The following is a 23,002-nucleotide window of genomic DNA, read 5'->3' on the forward strand; positions in this document are numbered from 1 at the left end:
AGTTTGTTTGTGTTTTTGTTTCTCCTCTGTGTGTTTAGTATTTCCTGTCCTTAGTGCCTGTCTAGTGCTCTTATTTTGTCAGCTTCCTGTCTTGTTCCCTGAGTGCTGTGTTCCTCCTCAGCTGCGGCTGATTGGCACATGGCCACACCCGTTGCCAATCAGCCCGCTCCTATTCGTACCAGCTTTTTCTTGCGTCAGTTGCTGGATCATTGTATTGTCATTTGTATTGTCGGTGCCTCGTGTCACTCTTGTGTCTTGGCTACCTGTCGCGCTACATCTTGTCCTGGTCGTCGTAGCGGTAAGTTTGTTTTTGTTAGCCATTAGCTATTTCCAGTTTTTCTGTTTGTTATGCTCTAGCTTCCATGCTAAAGTTCCTTTTTGTTTCTTGTTAGCTTCTATGCTAAAGGCCTTTTGTTTATTATCCGCCCACGTGCACGCATTTGGTTTGAACCCTTTATTTGATTTTATCTTAGTATCTTTATTAAATCATGTTTGTTCACTCCATGCCTGCCTCCATCTCTGCATCTCGGGGTTCGACACCAAATAACCCTGACAAGCCTGAGTGGAGGCTGAAATGTATATTTTTTATACATATATTGTACTGTTTTTTTAAAATAAAAAATATCAAAGTGGCCTGCACTTGCTTCGATTTTTCAGTTTGCGGCTCTCAGTGGATAAAGTTTGGACACCCCCACCTTAAAACATTCCCATTTAGCACAATGAGATGTAAGAATGGAATAAAGTGGATATTTCTGTACCTTCCCGTTTATATAACATTTTTTTTCATGAGCATTTCTCTCATCTAATTGGATTTAATGATCAATATCAACAAATGGACATTTTTGATAAGTGACAGTAGAATAAGCAGAGTGGTGTTGGAGTGGTCCGACTTTTTGTGTGGCCATGAACGCATCATTGGCTAAGTGCCATGCCTGTTTGTGTTCAAAATTCAATTAAATTCAGGCAAATACTGAAAAGTATTTTGAATCACAGAACAATTTAGACTTATGTGCCTTATTGTGGAGTAAATAAATACGACATGCTGGGGTTGCCTACAGCCACACCTGTCAATGCCACTCAATGTTTTTTTGGCCCAGTTCTAACTGACACCCCACTTTTTTATATCAGTCTTCAAATAGAAGACATGTGGATCCGGCCATTCTGAAATTGAGTAGAAATACATTTCCCTGCCCAAAAATGAGCGTAGGCAGATCAAATGAGATGTGTATGATTAGCATGAACCGCACAGAGCAAAAAAAAAAAGAAAAGAAAAAAAAGGCAGCTTTATTTTAAAGCACGCCGGCGATCATTCTGAGGCCTTTGTTGAAGTTGCCGTGATAAAAGTGTCATTTTTAATTGGCTGTTTGATCCCTGGGAGCGCGACACTGGTGGTCATGGAGACGGCCTTTTTTGAACTTTAAAAAGTGAGGAGATAAAGATGGCCAGATTAGATGAGACTCTTTTTTCCCCCCTATCTCACACACACACACACACAAGAAGACGTCGCTTTTACGGGTGTTGTTCACAAGATTAGGTGGTTCTGCACGCTTTACTACTGACTTGTCGCCAAAAGAAATAAAATGGGAAATCAATTGGTTTGTAAAAGCATTAACATTACACACACTCTTTGTGGCTTTTTGTGTGTGCATATAAAACACACACACACACACACACACACACACACACACACACACACACACACACACACACACACACACACACACACACACACACACACACACACACACACACACATATATATGTGTGTATATATATATATATATTTATGGGTGTGCGGATGTATATATATACATATATGTATATATATGCATACATTATGAATATATATATATATATATACATGTATAAATATATATACAAAAATATAAAGATATACACGTATATACAATTTTTTGTATTTACATATACATATATATACATACATATATACATACATATATACATACATATATACATATATACATACATACATATATATTTACATACAGAGATACATAAATATATACAGTATAAATACAGAAAAATACATATATATACTGTAAATACATGTACACACAAATGCATACATACATACACAGATATGCAGATATACATACATATACATATATACCTGTATATATTTATACATGCATATACACTCATAAATACATATACACACATGTATACACACACATATACATATATGCATATATATAAATGCACACTTATACATATGTGTGCATTTATATATACAGTATGTGTATATATATATACAGTATGTGTATATATATATATATATATACATATATATATATATATATATGTATATATATATATATATATATACATATATATATACATATATATATATATATATATGTATATATATATGTATATATATATATATATATATATATATATATATATATATATATATATATAACATCGCAAAATTATTTTTGTTTCTGTGTGTTTTTTGTGTGTGCATATAAAACATATACATGGATAAACATATGTATATATATATATACAGTATTTATGTGTATAAATATATATACTATATAAATACACAAATATAAATATATACACATTACACATATACATACGTGTATATATATACATATATATATATATATATATATATATATATATATATATATATACATATATATATATACATACACATATACACATATATATACATACATATACACAAATATGTATACAAATGCATACATATATACACATATGCATGTATATATATATATGTATATATATATATATATATATATATATATATATACATATACACACACACATACATACAGTATGTGTGCATTTATATATATGTATAAATATATATACAAATGAATATAAAAAAATATATGTATATATACATACATACACATATATATATATATATATATATATATGTATATATATATATATATATATATATATATATATATATACACACACATACATATATATGTGTATACATATATATCCATATATATAAAAATACATGTATATATACATATCCATATATACATATATAAATACATATACACAGATATACATTTTGATATGCATATAAATTACAGCTGTCAAAGTTAACGCCATAACGCGTTAACTAAATTTCCCTTTAACGGCAGTAATATTCGTAATGCATCTTTTCTGATCCTCACTCCATCCCGTAGCGTGGGTAAATTCAGCTCCATCTACCATCTAACTGCGATTAATTGCGATCCTTTCCGAGTTGACCGCCAACACGATGCGACCGACTGCGATTAGAGTGTTTGGCGTGAGTACGAGAGCACTCAGGACCCACCTCTGACTCTTTGTAGTGCTTCTCTGGGATGGGGTCACTCAGGATATCCAGGAAATTGACATTCTCCGCCGGCGTGGGAGTGTCTCCAAATACCTGTGTTGCAAACAGACATGCAGGCTCCATCATGAAGTGGACCAGACCACAGACCGAAACGACTCAGGGTGTCTCGGAATAGTCCACTAATAGACCGTTCCGTTCGGGGGACTGTTAAGTCCTCGGGCATTGAACCCCCGGCGGTGTAGCTTTGACCGGTTCCCCGACAAAAGGTAACCATCCTGCCCGCGGAGACCTTGTTACAGCCTTTATGTTCCCTACATCAAGTGTGTCAAACGCGATCCCACACGGGGCCAAAATACTCACTTTAGATGATGTTCTGTTGTAACGCGGTTAAATCTACTGAAGGTATTTCTGGTCTTGTCGCACCACCGTGCGACTCGATCAAAAGAGACGCTTTGCTGAACAAAAAGTTGTTTTATTACAAGCGAATGTCCTTAAACAGGTCTGCAGTACACAGAGGAGCCTAAGTAAAAAAAATAAATGAAGAACTCCTAACTTGGAGATGCATAAACATCAGTTTTACATACCTACTTCCTGTGTGTGTGTGTGTGTGTGTGTGTGTGTGTGTGTGGTCAGTCAGGAGAGTACATCATGACCATAAAAGGAGATGTTTGTGTGTAAGTGTGTGGAAAACAACTGCTTTAAAGTTAAAGTACCAATGATGTTCACACACACACTAGGCGTGGTGAAATTTGTCCTCTGCATTTGACCCATTGCCCTTGATCACCACCTGGGAAGTGAGGGGAGCAGTGGGCAGCAGCGGTGCCGCGCCCGGGAATTATTTATGGTGATTTAACCCCCAATTAGTCATAAGTCAAATGTTGGCGTTGGAATATGTTGAAGGTGGAATGGTTTAAATGGGTTGAAAATGTGGAAATGGCGTGGTGCGGGTTGGGGGAGTGGCCATGCCAGCAACCTGAGGGATCCTGGTTCGATCCCCACCCTCTACCAAGCTTGCCACGTCCATGATGGGAATTTTTTTTTAAATGGTAAAATACTTGAATGCTCTAAGTGAGTTGAAATATTAAAATCAATTGAGAAATGTTTTAATTGAGAAATTATATTAAGGAATTTCGGGAAAACCAGGAAATTTTTACGTTTTAAACAAACAATTTTTTTCCCCCCGATTAAGAGGAATGTTTTGACAGGGGAACACTTGAAGTTCTGTGTTGGAGCCACTATGGATTGAACTTTCACAGTATCATGTTGGACCCGCTCGACATCCATTGCTTTCGGTCCCCTAGAGGGGGGAGGGGGGGTTGGGGGTTGCCCACATCTGAGGTCCTCTCCAAGGTTTCTCATAGTCAGCATTGTCACTGGCGTCCCACTGGATGTGAATTCTCCCTGCCCACTGGGTGTGAGTTTTCCTTGCCCTTTTGTGGGTTCTTCCGAGGATGTTGTAGTCGTAATGATTTGTGCAGTCCTTTGAGACATTTGTGATTTGGGGCTATATAAATAAACATTGATTGATTGATTGATTGATTGAAGTGGGTTGAAAAATGTAGAAGGAGTAGTCACCAGAAAAAAGGGTCAAAAAAGGGATGGAAAAAGCAAATTCCTGGACATTTTTTGGAATTTGGAAAAATGATAGTGGGAATTTCCCGACTAGTGGAATATGTTGAAAGTGGAATGGTTTAAATGGGTTGAAAATGTGGAAATGGTGGAAGGGTTGGGAGAGTGGCCGTGCCAGCAACCTGAGGGTTCCTGGTTCAATCCCCACCTTCTACCAACCTAGTCACGCCCATTGTGTCCACTTCACCCTTGCTCCTGATGGGTGATGGTTAGGGCCTTGTGTGGCAGCTCCCCCCATCAGTGTGTGAATGTTTTTGTGAATGGGTAGAAAAGCGTATAACCCATAATCCATTTGAAAAATGCCTAAAAATGGCTACCGAATTTCCTTAAATTGCCGCCGGGCAAAATATTATTTTTATTAGTGCATGTCTAGAATTTCCGCCAGGTCAAACTCATTCGGAAAATAATTAGCATATGCCTAGAATTTCCACCGGGTCAAACTCGTCACGTCACGAGTGACACTTCCCCTGTCATCATTTTCAAAATGGAGGAGGCTGATTTTAATCATTTGAAATCGCATAAAGGGAAGAAGATTAAGAGCTATCAAGTAGGATTTGAGGTCCAAACTATTGAACATGCTAAAAAGAACAGTAAGCAACTATGTTTTATTAATATACCGTAGCTGCGTGTGTCAAATATGAGTCATTAAATGACTCCCGCCTCCTGGTGGTAGAGGGCGCTAGTGATCCTTCTTGCGACTACTCGGCTGCAGAAGAAGTGACAACAAGCAGCAAGAGTGAGCAGCGTGTTCATTTTTTTCTCTAGCTTGCACTTTTAACATGGAAGATTATATATCCAAAATAAAACAGCTTTCTAAACTGGACTTTCAATCGAAGCAGGAGGTAATAAAGGAAGATCTCCATCGAGACAGAGAGACTTTTAAAACTGAAGAAAGATAAGGAAGACTTCTATGAACAAGTTATCGATGCTTTTGATCAGAAGGAGCTGTACATGGACTTCATTTATAAGTAAAGGTAAGACCATTATAAAAAAAATATTAATTAAATGTGCTTTTCATGATGGTATCCTTACATCACACTCAAATTTATAGGCGCAGGCCTAAATTTACCGCATGCCTTTGGTAAGCGCCAGAGTGAGAAGATGTTTTAAAATAATTAGCGCATGCTTGCCGTTACCGCATGCCTTTGGTAAACGCCGGAGTGAGATGAGGTTTTAAATTAATTTGGGCCCCGGTGTTAATTCAAAGAAATACAGTAATTAATTTTGAATTCCGGAAAACCTGGAATTCTGGGAAATGTGGGAATATTTGGAATTTGTCAAAGGAAAGCCCACATGTTGAAGTTAGAACGGCCTGAATCGGTTGAAAAATCTGTAGAAGAAGACGAAGTTGAAATTCCGTCCATCCATCTTCTTCCGCTTATCCGAGGTCGGGTTGCGGGGGCAGCAGCCTAAGCAGGGAAGCCCAGACTTCCCTCTCCCCAGCCACTTGGTCCAGCTCTTCCCGGGGGATCCCGAGGCGTTCCCAGGCCAGCCGGGAGACATAGTCTTCCCAACGTGTCCTGGGTCTTCCCCGTGGACTCGTGGGGCAAGTTGATATTTTTTCATTTTCAAAGCCATTGCAATATACACTTTTTTTTTTAATTGTTGGGGCTCCCTCAAGTTAGGTCTTAAGGACCCAGAAGGGTTTCAGTCTTAAACAAGGTTCAAAATAAATCATATATCATTTTTTTCATAAAACCCTTGAATCTCTAATTTTACTTCATTATTTGTTGAACTTTTTCCGAGCTTTTTGTCGAAACCCTATTTTTTGAGGCAAAATACAAAATATTAAATATTTTTCCGAAAAATATTTTCAAAGTGAAATATTTAATGTGAAGTAGTTGGATCCCTAAATAGGTCAATAATTCATAGCAAAATTTATTTGAATGTATAATTTTTTTATTTTTAAATTTTTTTTTTTAGCAAATAAAGTTATTAAATTCCACTAAAATCCTTAGGGATCCAAAAGTGCCCCACTCATAAAAAGGTCATGCTTTTTTTAATTATTTTTTTTATTTTTAATTCAACACTTAAATCTCTACATCAGCTTCAGATAATATATTGTAATTGGTTTAGTATATTTATAATAACAATCAATAGGATAATTAGTATAATTAGTATGCCCCCCGCAACCCCAAAGGGAATAAGTTGTCAGGCTTTCCCCTGAAAGTTTGTCTATGTTTTAGTTTTCCTCTGCATTTGTCTGTTTCCTCTGTGTTTAGTATCTCCTGTCTTTAGTTCCTGTCTACTGCTCTTGTTTTGTCAGCTTCCTGTCTTGTTCCCTGAGTGCTGTGTTCCTCCTCAGCTGCGGCTGATTGGCACCTGGCCACACCTGTTGCCAATCAGCCCGCTCCTATTTGTACCCTTTTCGTCTTGTGTCAGTTGCTGGATCATTCTGTCACAGTTATTTGATGACGAACCCCAAGATGCAGAGATGGAGGCAGGCATGGAGTGAGCAAACATGATTTTAATATAAATACTAAGACAAAACCAAACAAACGGTTCAAACCAAAAGCGCGCAGGTGGGCGGATAAAAAACATAAGGCCTTAGCATAGAAACTAACAAGAAACAAAAAAGAACTTTAGCATGGAAGCTAGAGGATAACAAACAGAAAAACTGTAAATAGCCAATGGCTAACAAAAACAGCTTACCGCTACGACGACCAGGACAAAATGTAGCATGACAGGTAGTAGCTGTAACAAAACGACACGACAGGTAGCACGACAAGAGTGATATGTGGCAACGACAATACAATGATCCAGTAACTGACACAAGACGAAGAGGGTACAAATAGGAGCGGGCTGATTGGCAACAGGTGTGGCCAGGTGCCAATCAGCCGCAGCTGAGGAGGAACACAGCACTCAGGGAACAAGACAGGAAGCTGCCAAAATAAGAGCACTAGACGAAACTAAAGACAGGAGATACTAAACACAGAGGAAACAGACAAATGCAGAGGAAAACTAAAACATAGACAAACTGTCAGGGGAAAGCCTGACATAAGCGGTAGATAATGGATGGATGGATATAATTAGTATGGACATTTTTTTTCAAATTTTCATATTTTTATGTTTGTTGTATTTATGTCCTTTTTGTCCTTGAAACAATCAATAGTTTATAGCAACATTGATTTTCATTCATTATTATTTTTTTGAGAAATTATTTAAAAAATGGTGTTATTAGAGTCAACAATGCAACTTTTTCTCTTTGCATTTCACCTATTTGCTCTTTTATTCCACTTTTTAATGTTTAAAAAATATATATATATTTTAGTATTTTAGAATGAAGTGCTGGGGGCCGTAAATGGCCCCCGGGCCACACTTTGGACACCCCTGGTGTAGAGAATGGAGATGATACCAGTAGGAGGTGATACTGGGAGCTAGAAACATCCTCAACTGTACATTCCGATGTGAAGAGGAAAACGGTGTAAATAGAACCCCCCCGGGAACAATAAAAAGGTAAAAAAAAAAAAAGATCTGAAGGCTGTGTTACTTTTAGCTGATCTTGTTTCAAACGAGCTCTAATGCCCCGCCGAGTTTGTTCACGTGGCTGCCAAAAACCAACAAATAGTCAAATAAAAAGCCATCAGGGCGCCGTACTCGCCCTTGGTGCTTTTTTATTTATTTTATTTATTTTTTTACAAGTGCTGCATGTGCACTTTTCTCGCCGTGCCTCACTAAACCTATGGAAGCTGAGGAAACTTGCATTAAAATGTCAACGTTTTTTTTATATGAAATGTAACTTTTTTCTGATTATAATCAAAGCAGAGGAGGACACAAGCGTGCAAAACAACGTCAACAAAATAGGGAAATCGCGTTGAACACTTAACGGTCATGAATTCGCACAAAACCCCCAAAGCGGTAAAGTTGTCGCTTTGTGTAAATGGTAAATATAAACAAAATACAATGATTTGCAAATCCTTTTCAATGTCAAACTGGGACTTGGGCGTAGGATTGTTTTTCCGAGGCAAAGGAAAGTTGGCACGAGCAAGACGTGAGTGTAAGTACATATTTATTTTAATACTATAACCAAAAAAAAGGCAAACAAAAGGTGCGCACCAGGGCGGAGAACAAACTTGACTAGAAAACAAAACTAGCAGTATGGCATGATTATAGACAAAAGAACAAAACTCAACAACTGTGAAAGAAAAAAAAACAAAAAACTGACATGGCATGAGCAAAAGGGAAACTATGGACAGAGTGATTAGCAGGCATGGCATGGCATGAAGGGAGTCGGGGTAAAGTCGCCAGGCTGACTTCCTGGCAACTTCCGGTTTAAATAATAGACGTGATAATTGCAAACAGGTGTGAGACATGAGGACAGGGGCGTGACATGAGGACAAGGTGAAAACTAATGAGTTGGCATGGTAACAAAGCAAACAAGAAAGTGCAGGAACAGGAACAGAGTGAACAAAAAAACAAAACCGAACATGACCAAAACAAAACATGACCCCATAGACGTGATATTCTACATATATTCCATTAAATACACTTCAACGACAAGATATTTCATGTTCACACTTAGAAACTTTGTTATTTTCGGCAAATATTAGCTCATTTGGAATTGGATGCCTGCGGCGTGTTTCAAAAAAGCTGGCTCAAGTGGCAAAAAAGAGTGAGAAAGTTGAGGAACGCTCATCAAAGACTTATTCGGAACATCCCACAGGTGAACATGGCTAATTGTGAACAGGTGGGCGCCATGATTGGGTATAAAAGCTCCTTTCATGAAATGCTCACAAGGATGAGGCGAGGGTCACCGCTTTGTCAACAAATGTGAGCAAATTGTTTAAGAAAAACATTTCTCAAGCAGCTATTGCAAGGAATTTAGGGATTTCACCATCTACACTCCGTAATATCATCAAAAGATTCATAGAATCCGTAGAAATCACTGCACATAAGCCATGATATTACACACCTTCGATCCCTCAGGCGGTACTGCATCAAAAAGCCACATCAGTGTGTAAAGGACATCACCACATGGGCTCAGGAACACTTCATAAAACCACTCTCAGTAACTACAGTTTGTTGCTACATCTGTAAGTGCAAGTTAAAACTGTACTATGCAAAGCCAATGCAATTTATCAACAACACCCGGGAACGCCGCCGGCTTCGCCGGGCCCAAGCTCACCTAAGATGGACTGATGCAAAGTGGAAAACTGTTCCGTGGTCGGATTAGTCCACATTTCAACTTTTTTTTTGAAACTGTGGACATTGTGTCCTCTGGACCAAAGAGGAAGAGAACCTTTCGGATTGTTCTAGGGTCAATGTGTAAAAGTCAGCATCTGTGATGGTATGAGGGGGTATTAGCGACCAAGACTTGGGTAACTTACACATCTGTGAAGGCACCATTAATGCTGAAAGGTACGTACAGGTTTTGGAACAACATCCAAGCGCCGTCTTTTTCATGGACGCCCCTGCTTATTTCAGCAAAACAATGCCGGCACGTGTTACAACAGCGAGGCTTCTTAAAAAAAGAGTGCGTGTACTTTCCTATGCTGAAAGATACAAACAGGTTTTGGAGCAACATATGTTGCCATGCAAGCAACGTTATCATGGACGCCCCTGCTTATTTCCGCAAGACGACGCCAAGCCAGGTGTTACAACAGCGTGGCTTCGTAGTGAAAGAGTGCAGGTTTTAGATGGGGACTGTTGAACAACTTAAGATGCACATCAAGCAAGAATGGGAAAGAATTCCACTTCAAAAATGTGTCTCCTCAGTTCCTAAACCTTTACCGGGTGTCGTTTAAAGAAAAGGCCATGTAACACACTGGTAAAAAGGCCTTTTTTTTGCCATTAAATTCCAAGTTCATGATTATTTGCTCAGTGTGAACATGAAATATCTTGTCTTTGAAGTCTATTCAATTGAATATAAGTTGAAAAGGATTTGTTGTATTCTCTTTTTATTTAGCATAACAAGGTGACAACTTCACTGCTTTTGGGGGCTTTTGTACGTTTGTATGGTTTTTCGTCCCCAAAAGTGCCAAAGTGTACCTCTCCACTCACGTTGTCGTTGCTGCCGTTGTTGTTCTCGAATCGCGTCTCGATGCGGACGCTGAACCTGGGGAGGAAGGACACCTGCCGAGCAGAAAAAGTGAGAAGGGAGCGTTTTGCGGATGAGGAAATGACGAGGGAGATGACTTACTGAGTATTCTGCGGCGCCCGCGGTGATCGATATCAGGTGTGGCGGGGGGGGGGGGGGAGAAAAAAAAGAAGCGGTGTTATGCATGCATGTAAACACACGCTACTGCAGAGAAATGAATATTTGATGCTACTCGGGGGAGGAAAAACGTGAGTACAGAGTAAACACCATGCAAGGTGAAAGTGATATTTGATACCTGTGATGGTGAACGGGTAGAAATTCCAGGCCTTTTCCGTCACGTAGCAGAAGTCCGGGACCAGGGCCTTGGCCCATGATGGCAGTTTACTGAAAGCAACACCGGGAAATTACAAAAAAATATATATATAGGGAAGGGAGTGGAAATAATTGCCGGGTTACCTGAAGGCAACTTTGCTAACCCGCAGCCATCATGTCATTATTCACCGCTAACAATGTTTATTGTTGACGTTCTGGTCGCACCAGGAAGAACGGAACCAAGTACAGTAGCTAGATGGAGTTACATAGCTAGCTGAGGTTACGTAGCTAGATGGAGTTCTGTAGCTAGATGGAGTTACGTAGCTAGCTGAGTTTACGTAGCTAGATGGAGGTCTGTAGCTAGATGGAGTTACGTAGCTAGCTGACGTTACGTAGCTGGATGGAGTTCTGTAGCTAGATGGAGTTACATAGCTAGCTGAGGTTACGTAGCTGGATGGAGTTCTGTAGCTAGATGGAGTTACATAGCTAGATGGAGTTACGTAGCTAGATGGAGTTACGTAGCTAGATGGAGTTATGTAGCTAACTGCGGTTACGTAGCTAGATGGAGTTCTGTAGCTAGATGGAGTTCTGTAGCCAGATGGAGTTACGTAGCTAGATGGAGTTCTGTAGCTAGATGGAGTTACGTAACTAGCTGAAGTTACGTAGCCAGATTAAGTTCTGTAGCCTGATGGAGTTACGTAGCCAACTGGAGTTACATAGCCAGATTGAGTTCTGTAGCTAGATAGAGTTACGTGGCTAGCTGAAGTTACGTAGCCAGATGGAGTTCTGTAGCTAGATGGAGTTACGTAGCTAGCTGAAGTTACGTAGCCAGATTAAGTTTTGTAGCTAGATGGAGTTACGTAGCTAGCTGAGGTTACGTAGTTAGATGGAGTTCTGTAGCTAGATGGAGTTCTGTAGCTAGCTGAAGTTACGTAGCTACATGGAGTTCTGTAGCTAGATGGAGTTCTGTAGCTAGATGGAGTTACGTAGCTAGCTGAAGTTACGTAGCTAGATGGAGTTCTGTAGCTAGATGGAGTTCTGTACCCAGATGGAAATCTGTAGCTAGATGGAGTTACGTAGCTAGATGGAGTTCTGTAGCTAGTCGAAGTTACGTAGCTAGATGGAGTTCTGTAGCTAGATGGAGTTACGTAGCTAGATGGAGTTACATAGCCAGATGGAGTTTTGTAGCTAGATGGAGTTACGTAGCTAGATGGAGTTCTGTAGCTAGATGGAGTTACGTAGCTAGCTGAAGTTACGTAGCTAGATGGAGTTCTGTAGCTAGATGGAGTTCTGTAGCCAGATGGAGTTACGTAGCTAGATGGAGTTCTGTAGCTAGATGGAGTTACGTAACTCGCTGAAGTTACGTTGCCAGATGGAGTTCTGTAGCTAGATAGAGTTACGTAACTAGCTGAAGTTACGTAGCCAGATTAAGTTCTGTAGCTAGATGGAGTTACATAGCTAGCTGGAATTACATAGCCAGATTGAGTTCTGTAGCTAGATAGAGTTACGTGGCTAGCTGAAGTTATGTAGCCTGATGGAGTTCTGTAGCAAGATGGAGTTACGTAGCTAGCTGAGGTTACGTAGCTAGATGGAGTTCTGTAGCTAGATGGAGTTACGTAGCTAGCTGAAGTTACGTAGCCAGATGGAGTTCTGTAGCTAGATGGAGTTACATAGCTAGCTGAAGTTACGTAGCTAGATGGAGTTCTGTAGCTAGATGGAGTTACGTAGGTAGCTGAAGTTACGTAACTAGATGGAGTTCTGTAGCTAGATGGAGTTCTGTAGCTAGATGGAAATCTGTAGCTAGATTGAGTTACGTAGCTAGATGGAGTTCTGTAGCTAGCTGAAGTTACGTAGCTAGATGGAGTTCTGTAGCTAGATGGAGTTACGTAGCTAGATGGAGTTACATAGCCAGATGGAGTTCTGTAGCCAGATGGAGTTATGTAGCTAGATGGAATTACATAGCCAGATGGAGTTCTGTAGCTAGATGGAGTTACGTAGCTAGATGGAGTTATGTAGCTGGCTGCGGTTACATAGCTAGATAGAGTTCTGTAGCTAGATGGAGTTACGTAGCTAGCTGAGTTTACGTAGCTAGATGGAGTTCTGTAGCTAGATGGAGTTAAGTAGCTATCTGACGTTACGTAGCTAGATGGAATTCTGTAACTAGATGGAGTTACGAAGCTAGCTGAAGTCACGTAGCCAGATGGAGTTCTGTAGCTAGATGGAGTTCTGTAGCTAGCTGAAGTTACGTAGCTAGATGGAGTTCTGTTGCTAGATAGAGTTACATAGCTAGATGGAGTTACATAACCAGATGGAGTTCTGTAGCTAGATGGAGTTCTGTTGCTAGATGGAGTTATGTAGCCAGATGGAGTTATGTAGCTAGATGGAAGTAAATACCCAGCTAGAGCCACGTGGCCTGCCGGAGTTACATAGCTAACTAGTGCTTCGTAGCTAGCTGGAGTTACAAAGCTAGATGGAGTTCTGTAGCAAGCTCGAGTCCTGTAGCTAGTTGGATTTACGTAGCGGACTAGATTTATGTAGCAAGCTGGAGTTACATAGCGAGCTAGAGTTACGTAGCTAGCTGGAGTTATGTAGCTTGCAGGAGTTACATAGCGAGCTGGAGTTACGTAGCTAGCTGGAGTTACATAGCTAGCTGGAGTTACGTAGATAGATAGTGTTACGTAGCTAGCTGGAGTTACAAAGCTGGCTGGAGTTACGCAGCTAGCAATAGTTATGTAACTAACTGGAGTTATGTCGCTGAATGAAGTCAATCTATAGTTAGGTAGCTAGCTGGAGTTACAGAGCCAGCTAGAGTAACTTACCCAGTTAAAGTTACGTAGCTAGCTAGAGTTATGTAGCTAGTTAGAGTTACATAGCCAGCTGGAGTTACTAAGCTAACTGGAGTTATGTAGCCAACTGGCGTTACGTGGCAATCAAGAGTTACTAAGCTAACTGGAGTTATGTGGAAATCAAGAGTTAAGTAGCTAGTTGTGGATGCAAAGCTAGCTGGAGTTACTTAGCCAGCTAAAGTTACGTAGCCAGCTAGAGTGACGTAGCCAGCTGGAGTCACTAAGCTAACTGGAGTCACGTGGCAAGCTAGCGTTACTCCAGCCAGCTAGAGTTAAGTAGATAGCCGGAGTTATGTAGCTAGATTGATTGATTGATTAAAAATTTTATTAGTAGATTGCACAGTTCAGTACATATTCCGTACAATTGACCACTAAATTTTGTTTAAGTCAGGGTTTATGTTTAGCAATTCATGGTAGCTAACTTGAGTAACTGAGCCAGTTAAAGTTACGTAGCTAGCGAGAGGGACGTAATGAGCTAGGGTTACGTGGAAGCAAGAGTTACTAAGCTAACTGGAGTTTCGTAGCCAGCTGGAGTTATGTGGTAAGCAAGAGTCAAGTAGCTTGCTGTTGATGCATAGCTAGCTGGAGTCACTTAACCATCTAAAGCTACGTAGCCAGCCGGAGTTACTAAGCTGGCTGGAGTAACGTAGCAAGCTAGAGTCACTCCAGCCAGCTAGAGTTAAGTAGATAGCTGGTGTTATGTAGCTAGTTCGAGTAACCTGGCTAAGTAATGATACGTAGCTAGCTAGAGTTGAGTAGATAGCTGGAGTTACTATGCTAACTGGAGTTACGTAGTAAGCTGGAGTTATGTGGCAAGCAAGAGTCAAGTATCTAGCTGTGGATGCATAGCTAGCTGGAGTAACTTAGCCAGGTAAAGTTACATAGCTAGTTAGAGTCAAGTAGACAGCTGGAGTTAAGTAGCTAACTAAAGTTACGTAGCCAGCTGGAGATACGTGGCAAGCAAGAGTCAAGTAGCTAGCTGTGGATGCATAACTACCTGGAGTAACTTAGCCAGCTAAAGTTAAGTAGCCAGTTAGAGTGACGTAGCCAGCCGGAGTCACTCAAGATAGCGTTACTCCAGCCAGCTAGAGTTTAGTAAATAGCTGGCGTTATGTAGCTAGCTCGAGTAACTTAGCCAGGTAAAGTTACGTAGCTAGCTGAAATGACGTAACTAGATAGAGTTATGTAGTTAGCTAGAGTTGCATAACCAGCCGGAGTAACTTAGCCAGCTAAAATGATGTAGCCAGCCGGAGTTACTAAGCTAGCTGGAGTAACGTAGCAAGCTCAAGTCACTCCAGCCAGTTAGAGTTAAGTAGATAGCTGGCGTTATGTAGCTGGCTCGAGTAACTTAGCCAGGTAAAGTTACATAGTTAGTTACAGTTAAGTAGACAGCTGGAGATACGTGGCAAGCAAGAGTCAAGTAGCTAGCTGTAGATGCATAGCGAGCTGGAGTAACTTAGTCAGCTAAAATTAAGTAGCCAGTTAGAGTGACGTAGCCAGCCGGAGTCACTCAAGATAGCGTTACTCCAGCCAGCTAGAGTTTATTAAATAGCTGTCGTTATGTAGCTAGCTGAAGTAACTTAGCCAGGTATAGTTACGTAGCTAGCTGGAGTGACGTAACTAGATAGAGTTATGTAGTTAGCTAGAGTTGCATAACCAGCCGGAGTAACTTAGCCAGCTAAAGTGATGTAGCCAGCCGCAGTTACTAAGCTAGCTGGAGTAATGTAGCAAGCTCAAGTCACTCCAGCCAGCTAGAGTAAAGTAGATAGCTGGCGTTATGTAGCTGGCTCGAGTAACTTAGCCAGGTAAAGTTACATAGTTAGTTACAGTTAAGTAGACAGATGGAGATACGTGGCAAGCAAGAGTCAAGTAGCTAGCTGTAATTCATAGAGAGCTGGAGTAACTTAGCCAGCTAAAGTTAAGTAGCCAGTTAGAGTGACGTAGCCAGCCGGAGTCACTCAAGATAGCGTTACTCCAGCCAGCTAGAGTTTAGTAAATAGCTGGCGTTATGTAGCTAGCTCGAGTAACTTAGCAAGTTAAAGTTACATAGCTAGTTCGAGTTAAGTAGCTAACTGGAGTTACTTAGTGTGTCACTTATCAGATACAGAATGTGTGTTTTTTATTCCTAAACACGTTGGGATTGTAGTCATTAGGAGACGGTTACTGGTGACATACCAACAAGCAGATAAACAACCTAAGTTACTATTGACAACACTAGGGAGCGTTTTCTGGTAGGACCAGAATCCTTTCCAGTACGGGCCTCAACATGTTTCTGCCTCTTGGACTTTTGCCTGCAGGGTCAACTGCGGTGTCTTGTTGTCACAGGTTCGATACTCGGAAACTCCAAACGGTTGGACGGGGAAAGAGCGGAACGGGACAAACGCGGTTACAGAAAACCATGGCGCGGGGGAAGGGGAGGCGTTTGGGGGGTTTGGTTGATTCTGCCTACCTGCTGAGGTAGATCCGCTTCTCCGTCACCTGTCCCGGACCGTGTTGGGGGTGCGTGTCCAACTGGTTCCTCACGACCACCACACCTTCTCCCCCGCCGCTCTGCTCGCAGCTGTGCCTGCTGATCATGTACAGCTGCCCGATCCTGTACTGGAACCAAGGCAAGACACGGAACTCAGAGACCAGCGCCGGGACTTTAAATGGTACTTGTTACAACTACGGAGTCCTGATCAGGGATCAAGTTTGTTGCAAGATCAGCAAAAAAAAAAAAAAATAGAAGGTGACTGACTAACAATGCGGCTAATGAGAGTACATTCAAATATATCCAAAAACCGCCAACAAAACTCCATTTATATCTGGGGACAATAAAATTAACCCAAAATTAAACAAAATAAACCAAAATTATCGAAATCAACCAAAAATAAATAAATTAACCAAAAAATTTACCATAAAAGTTAACCAACAAAAATGTTACTTTTTTTTTTTTTTTTTACCAAATCAACCAAATCAACCAAATTATCCAAATTACCCAAAATGTACCACATTAACCAGAAAATTCACCCCCAATTTTTTTTGTGCCAAATGAACCAAATTAACCAGATTAACCAACACCATTTACCAAATTAACACAAAATAACCAAATCAACCAAAAAATTACAAAAACTTAAGATAAAACTTAACATAAAAATGAACCAAACTAACCAAATTAACCAAAATGTACCCAAATTAACCAAATCAACCAAACCAAATTAACCCAAAATAATTTTTTTTAAACCAATTAACCAAAATCAACCAAATTAACCCCAAAAAATCACCCCCAAAAAATACAAAAAATTGTTTGACCAAATTAACTACCTTAACCAATTTAAACAAATTAACAACAAAAAATAAATAACAATTATTTTGACCAAATTAACCTAATTTACCAACCAAATTAACCCAATTTACCAAATTAACAAAAATGTGTCAAATTAACCAAAAAACACGAAAATTACCAAAAAATATTATTTACATTTTTAACAAATTAACCAAATCAACCAAAATTAACCGAATTATCGAAATAGACCAAACAAAATTCCATCCATCCATTTATTTTCAAACAAAATTAACCCCAAAAAATTTCCGGAAAATTGACCATTTTTTAATACCAAATTGACCTAATTATTCAAACCAACCAAAATGTAAACCACAAAAATTTACCAAATCAACCAAAAAAAAATCAACCAAAAAAATAACCAATTAATTTACCATTTTTTTAACCAAATTAGCCAAATCAACCTAAACTAACCAAATGAACAAAAAAAATTCCCCCCAAAACAACCCAAAAAATTACTCAATCCAGATGAACAAAAACAACAAAATTAACCAAAATTAACCCAAGTTTCAGCAGTATTTTTGTTATGAACTATTTCTAGTGGAGACATGATCTGGGAGAGCTAACTAGCTTACGCTGCTGTATTGACATATTGATCTGCTGCATCGCCTCTGAGTTGGTGAAAGTTAATTCCGGGTTATAAATCGTGCCTCTCACCTGGATAGTCGAAGGTTGTGGACGTAAACCCACAAATTGGTATACTTTGACATTCAACTTGGACCCGGAGATTAAAATAAATAAATAAATCAAAATGACACGAAAATATGCTTGTTTGCGTTACTTTTTAAACCCTTTTTTATGATGAATTCTTTACCTAAACTGGAAGTGAAGTGAATTGTATTTATATAGTGCTTTTCTCTAGTGACTCAAATTTCTTTACATAGTGAAAGCCAATATCTAAGTTCCATTTAAAGCAGTGTGGGTGGCACTGGGAGCAGGTGAGTAAAGTGTTTTGCCCAAGGACACAATGGCAGTGACTATGATGGCAAAAGTGGGACTCGAACTTGGAACCCTCAGGTTGCTGGCACGGCCACTCTACCAAACGAGCTATACCGCCCCAAGTTCGGAGTGCCTTATTTTTGACTTAACCTCCTCCAGGTACTGCAGACCTGTATAATGATGCTTGCATGTAATAAAGCAACTTTTTGTTTAGTCTCTTTGGATCCATCTGTCTGGACGAGTTTGACAAAACCATGTTTCCGCCTCTAAGTTCCCTATTAGATTCTTGGCATGGCAGTGTGAATTTTTCAACATACGTCGCTTTGTGGGTTTGAGCGTACGGCAATTATTACTAAAAATAAAAGAACTCCAGACAGCTCTTAATTCAAGAGGCCTCTGGTGACCTGTTCAAAAACGGTGTTTTGCATTTGACTTGAAAAGTCTTTGTAGTTGGCGCACAATAATATCCTGCTGAATTTAAACTTTCCCTTTGTTTTGCGTAACTTGTACTCAAAGAAAATGTTTTATTGTTCTGACTGTTTGACTCAAGCTTTGAAATGTCCCCTCCTCCATCTTTAGTTTGGCCTCGCCTTCAAGTAGGCTTTGTCAGTCTAAGCTCATGGAGTTAGATTGGTCTGATCTAGTCTTAGACTTAGATACGGTCAGGGGGTTCTGGCACCAGCCTCTAGACTAAATCTGACCAATCTAAGTCTAAGACTAGATCTGACCAATCTAAGTCCAAGACTAGATGTGACCAATCTAAGTCTGACACTAGATTTGACCAATCTAAGTCTAAAACTAGATGTGACCAATGTAAGTCAAAGACGTAATGTGACCAATCTAATTCTAAGACTAACTCTGACCATTATAAGTCTAAGACTAGATATGACCGATCTAAGTCTGACACTAGATGTGACCAATCTAAGTCTAAATCTAGATGTGACCAATGTAAGTCAAAGACTTAATGTGACCAATCTAAGTCTAAGACTAGATGTGACGGATCTAAGTTTGAGACTAAATATGATCAATCTGAGTCTAAGACTACAAGTGACCAATCTAAGTCTGACACAAGATGTGACCAATCTAAGTCCAAGACTAGATTTGACCAATCTAAGTCGAACACTAGATGTGACCAAACTAAGTCAAGACTAAATCTGACCAATCTAAGTCCAAGGATAGATCTCACCAATCTAAATCCGACTAAATCGGACCAATCTAAGTCTAACACTAAATGTGACCAATCTAAGTCTAAGACTAAATGTGACTAATCTAAGTCTAAGACTCGATCTGACCAATCTAAGTTCAACAATAGATCTGAACAATCTAAATCTCGAACTAACTCTGACCATTCTCAGTCTAAGACTAAAACTGACCAATCTAAGTCAAAGACCTTATCTGACCAATCTAAGTGTAAGACTAGATATGACCAATCTATGCCTAAAACGAGATCTGACCAATCTAAGCCTAAGACTAGGTCTGACCAATCTAAGTCTAGGACTTAATGTGACCAATCTAAGTCCAAGACTAGATGTGACCAATCTAAGTCTAAGACTAGATGTGACCAACCTTAGTCAAAGACTCGATCCGAACAATCTTAGTCTAAGACTAGATGTGACCAATCTAAGTTCAAGACTCGATCTGAACAATCAAAGTCCAAGACTGGGTGTTACAGATCTAAGTCTAAGACTGGACATTACAGATCTAAGTCTGAGACTAGATGTGACCAATCTAAGTCTAAGACTATATGTGACAAATCTAAGTCCAAGACGATATCTGACCAATCTAAGTCTAAGACTAGGTCTGACCAATCTAAGTCTAAGATTTAATGTGACCAATCTAAGTCCAAGACTAGATGTGACCAATCTAAGTCTAAGACTAGATTTGACCAAACTTAGTCGAAGACTCGATCTGAACAATCTAAGTCTAGGACTAGATGTGACCAATCTAAGTCTAAGACTCGATCTGAATGATCAAAGTCTAAGACTAGATGTGACCAATCTAAGTCTAAGACTAGATGTTACAGATCTAAGTCTGAGACTAGATGTGACCAATCTAAGACTCGATCTGAACGATCAAAGTGTAAGACTAGATGTGACCAACCTAAGTCTAAGACTGGATGTGACAGATCTAAGTCTGAGACTAGATGTGACCAATCTAAGTCTAAGACTAGATGGAACCAATCTAAGTCTGAGACTAGATGTGATCAATCCAAGTCTAAGACTCGATCTGAACGATTTAAGTCTACGACGAGATGTGACCAACCTAAGTTCAGACTGGAAATGACCGATCTTTGTCTAAGACTAGATGTGACCAATCTAAATCTAAGACTGTATGTGACCAATCAAAGTCTAAGACTAGATGTGACCAATCTAAGTCTAAGACTTGATCTGAACGATCAAAGTCTAAGACTAGATGTGACCAACCTAAGTCTAAGACTAGATGTGACCAACCTTAGTCGAAGACTCGATCGAACAATCTAAGTCTAAGACTAGATGTGACCAATCTAAGTCAAATACTAGATGTGACCAATATAAGTCTAAGACTCGATCTGAACCATCAAAGTGTAAGACTGGATGTGACCAACCTAAGTCTAAGACTGGATGCGACAGATCTAAGTCTGAGACTAGATGTGACCAATCTAAGTCTAAGACTAGTTGTGACCAATGTAAGTCTGAGACTAGATGTGACCAATCTAAGTCTAAGACTAGATGTGACCAACCTAGGTCTAAGACTGGATGTGACAGATCTAAGTCTGAGACTAAATCTGACCAATCTAAGTCAAATACTAGATGTGACCAATCTAAGTCTAAGACTCGATCTGAACAATTAAAGTCTAAGACTAGATGTGATCAACCTAAGTCTAAGATTAAATGTGACCAATCTAAGTCAAATACTAGATGTGACCAATCTAAGTCAAAGACTCGATCCAAACGATGAAAGTCTAAGATTAGACGTGACCAACCTAACTCTAAGACTGGATGTGACAGATCTAAGTCTGAGACTAGATGTGACCAATCTAAGTCTAAGACTAGATGTGACCAACCTAAGTCTAAGACTGGATGTGACAGATCTAAGTCTGAGACTAGATGTGACCAATCTAAGTCCAAGACTAAATCTGACCAATCTAAGTCAAATACTAGATGTGACCAATCTAAGTCTAAGACTAAATCTGACCAATCGAAGTCAAATACTAGATGTAACCAATCTAAGTCTAAGACTAAATCTGACCAATCGAAGTCAAATACTAGATGTAACCAATCTAACTCTAAGACTCGATCTGAACGATCAAAGTCAAAGACTAGATGTGACCAACCTAAGTCTAAGACTGGATGTGACAGATCTAAGTCTGAGACTAGATACGACCAATCTAAGTCTAAGACTAGATGTGACCAATCTAAGTCTAAGACTAGATGTGACCAATCTAAGTCTAAGACTAGATCTGTCCAATCTAAGTCTTAGACAAGAAGTGACCAATCTAAGTCTAAGCCTCGATCTGAACAATCTAAGTCTAACACTCGATCTGAACGATCTAAGTCCAAGACATGTTCAGGGGACATCAGGAAGTCCACTTTTGACACGTTGACATGTTGTCCCCTAATCCTCCGTCTTAATCTGTGCTCATCAACGCGAGTCCAGTCTGAGAGAAACGATGACTCAATGAAGTAAAAACACTATTGTTTCTGCGGTTGTCGATCAGGTGAGGCATGGTTGCGATGACAAAGCAGCGGTGAGGTGAAGAGGACATACCCACACCCCATCCTTCACCGCTGACATTACCCAAAGCCGTCCTCCTCCTAATTATCCCAGAGTGCAAACACTGACTCGGCGTCTATTCATCACAACAATGTGGCAGCTGCGTTGTGTTTGCTATCTGCGGGACAATCAGTTTCAGGATGACAAAGTACAAAGTACAGTAAGTAACATTCTGTAAACGCATCTCGTTATCGGCTTAAGAGGCTCTGATAACCCCGGGCAAAAATGTTCCATTATGCAATAATAATTACAGCTATAACGTGTGTCAGGGCTTATAAATGATTGTTCCTGAAAGTAAACAAACACCATGGGTGTGTCAGGCTTGCCCCTGACAGTTTATTTGTGTTTTCGTTTTTCCTCTGTGTGTGTAGTATTTTCTGTCTTTAGTTCCTGTCAGCGCTCTTATTTTGTCTGTTTCCTGTGTTTCTCCCTGGGCGCTGTTTCACCTCAGCTGCGGCTGATTGGCACCTGGCCACACCTGGGGTCAATCAGCCCGCTCCTATTTGAACCTGTTTTGTCCTCCAGTCGAGTGCTGGATTATTGTCATGTATTGTCGCTTCTGTATTGTCGCTCCTGTCGTGTCGTGTCTTTGCAGCGTAGCGGTAAGCTATATTTGTTAGATGTTTGTAGCTTACTGTTTTTTGTTCCCTGCTTCCAGTTTGTTTTCATATTACAACTTCTGTTTTTCTTCTCGCTACCCGCTAGCTTCCACGCTAGGCCCTTTTGTTTGTGCTAGCCTCCATCCTAAGCCCTATTTGTTTGCTAGTTCCCATGCTAGCTCTTTAAGTTTGTTATCCGCCTTGTGCGCACCTTTTGTTTCGTACCCTTTTGTT

General features: G+C 39.8%; 1 protein-coding gene across 1 annotated transcript in view; it reads right to left on the bottom strand.

Moving 5' to 3' along the window:
- pitpnc1b (phosphatidylinositol transfer protein cytoplasmic 1b) overlaps positions 1-23,002 on the bottom strand; it is a 61,630-nt gene that overhangs the window by 27,365 nt on the left and 11,263 nt on the right. Inside the window, exons 2-6 of the mRNA XM_061915300.1 lie at positions 16,605-16,753; positions 11,293-11,381; positions 11,100-11,107; positions 10,961-11,032; positions 3,332-3,424 (exon numbers count right to left, since the gene is read on the bottom strand). Of these exons, the coding sequence (XP_061771284.1) occupies positions 3,332-3,424; positions 10,961-11,032; positions 11,100-11,107; positions 11,293-11,381; positions 16,605-16,753 (411 nt within the window). The remainder of the gene's footprint in view (positions 1-3,331; positions 3,425-10,960; positions 11,033-11,099; positions 11,108-11,292; positions 11,382-16,604; positions 16,754-23,002) is intronic.

The sequence above is a fragment of the Nerophis ophidion genome, linkage group LG11 (genome assembly GCF_033978795.1).
Source record: "Nerophis ophidion isolate RoL-2023_Sa linkage group LG11, RoL_Noph_v1.0, whole genome shotgun sequence".
In the NCBI taxonomy this organism is placed as follows: domain Eukaryota; kingdom Metazoa; phylum Chordata; class Actinopteri; order Syngnathiformes; family Syngnathidae; genus Nerophis; species Nerophis ophidion.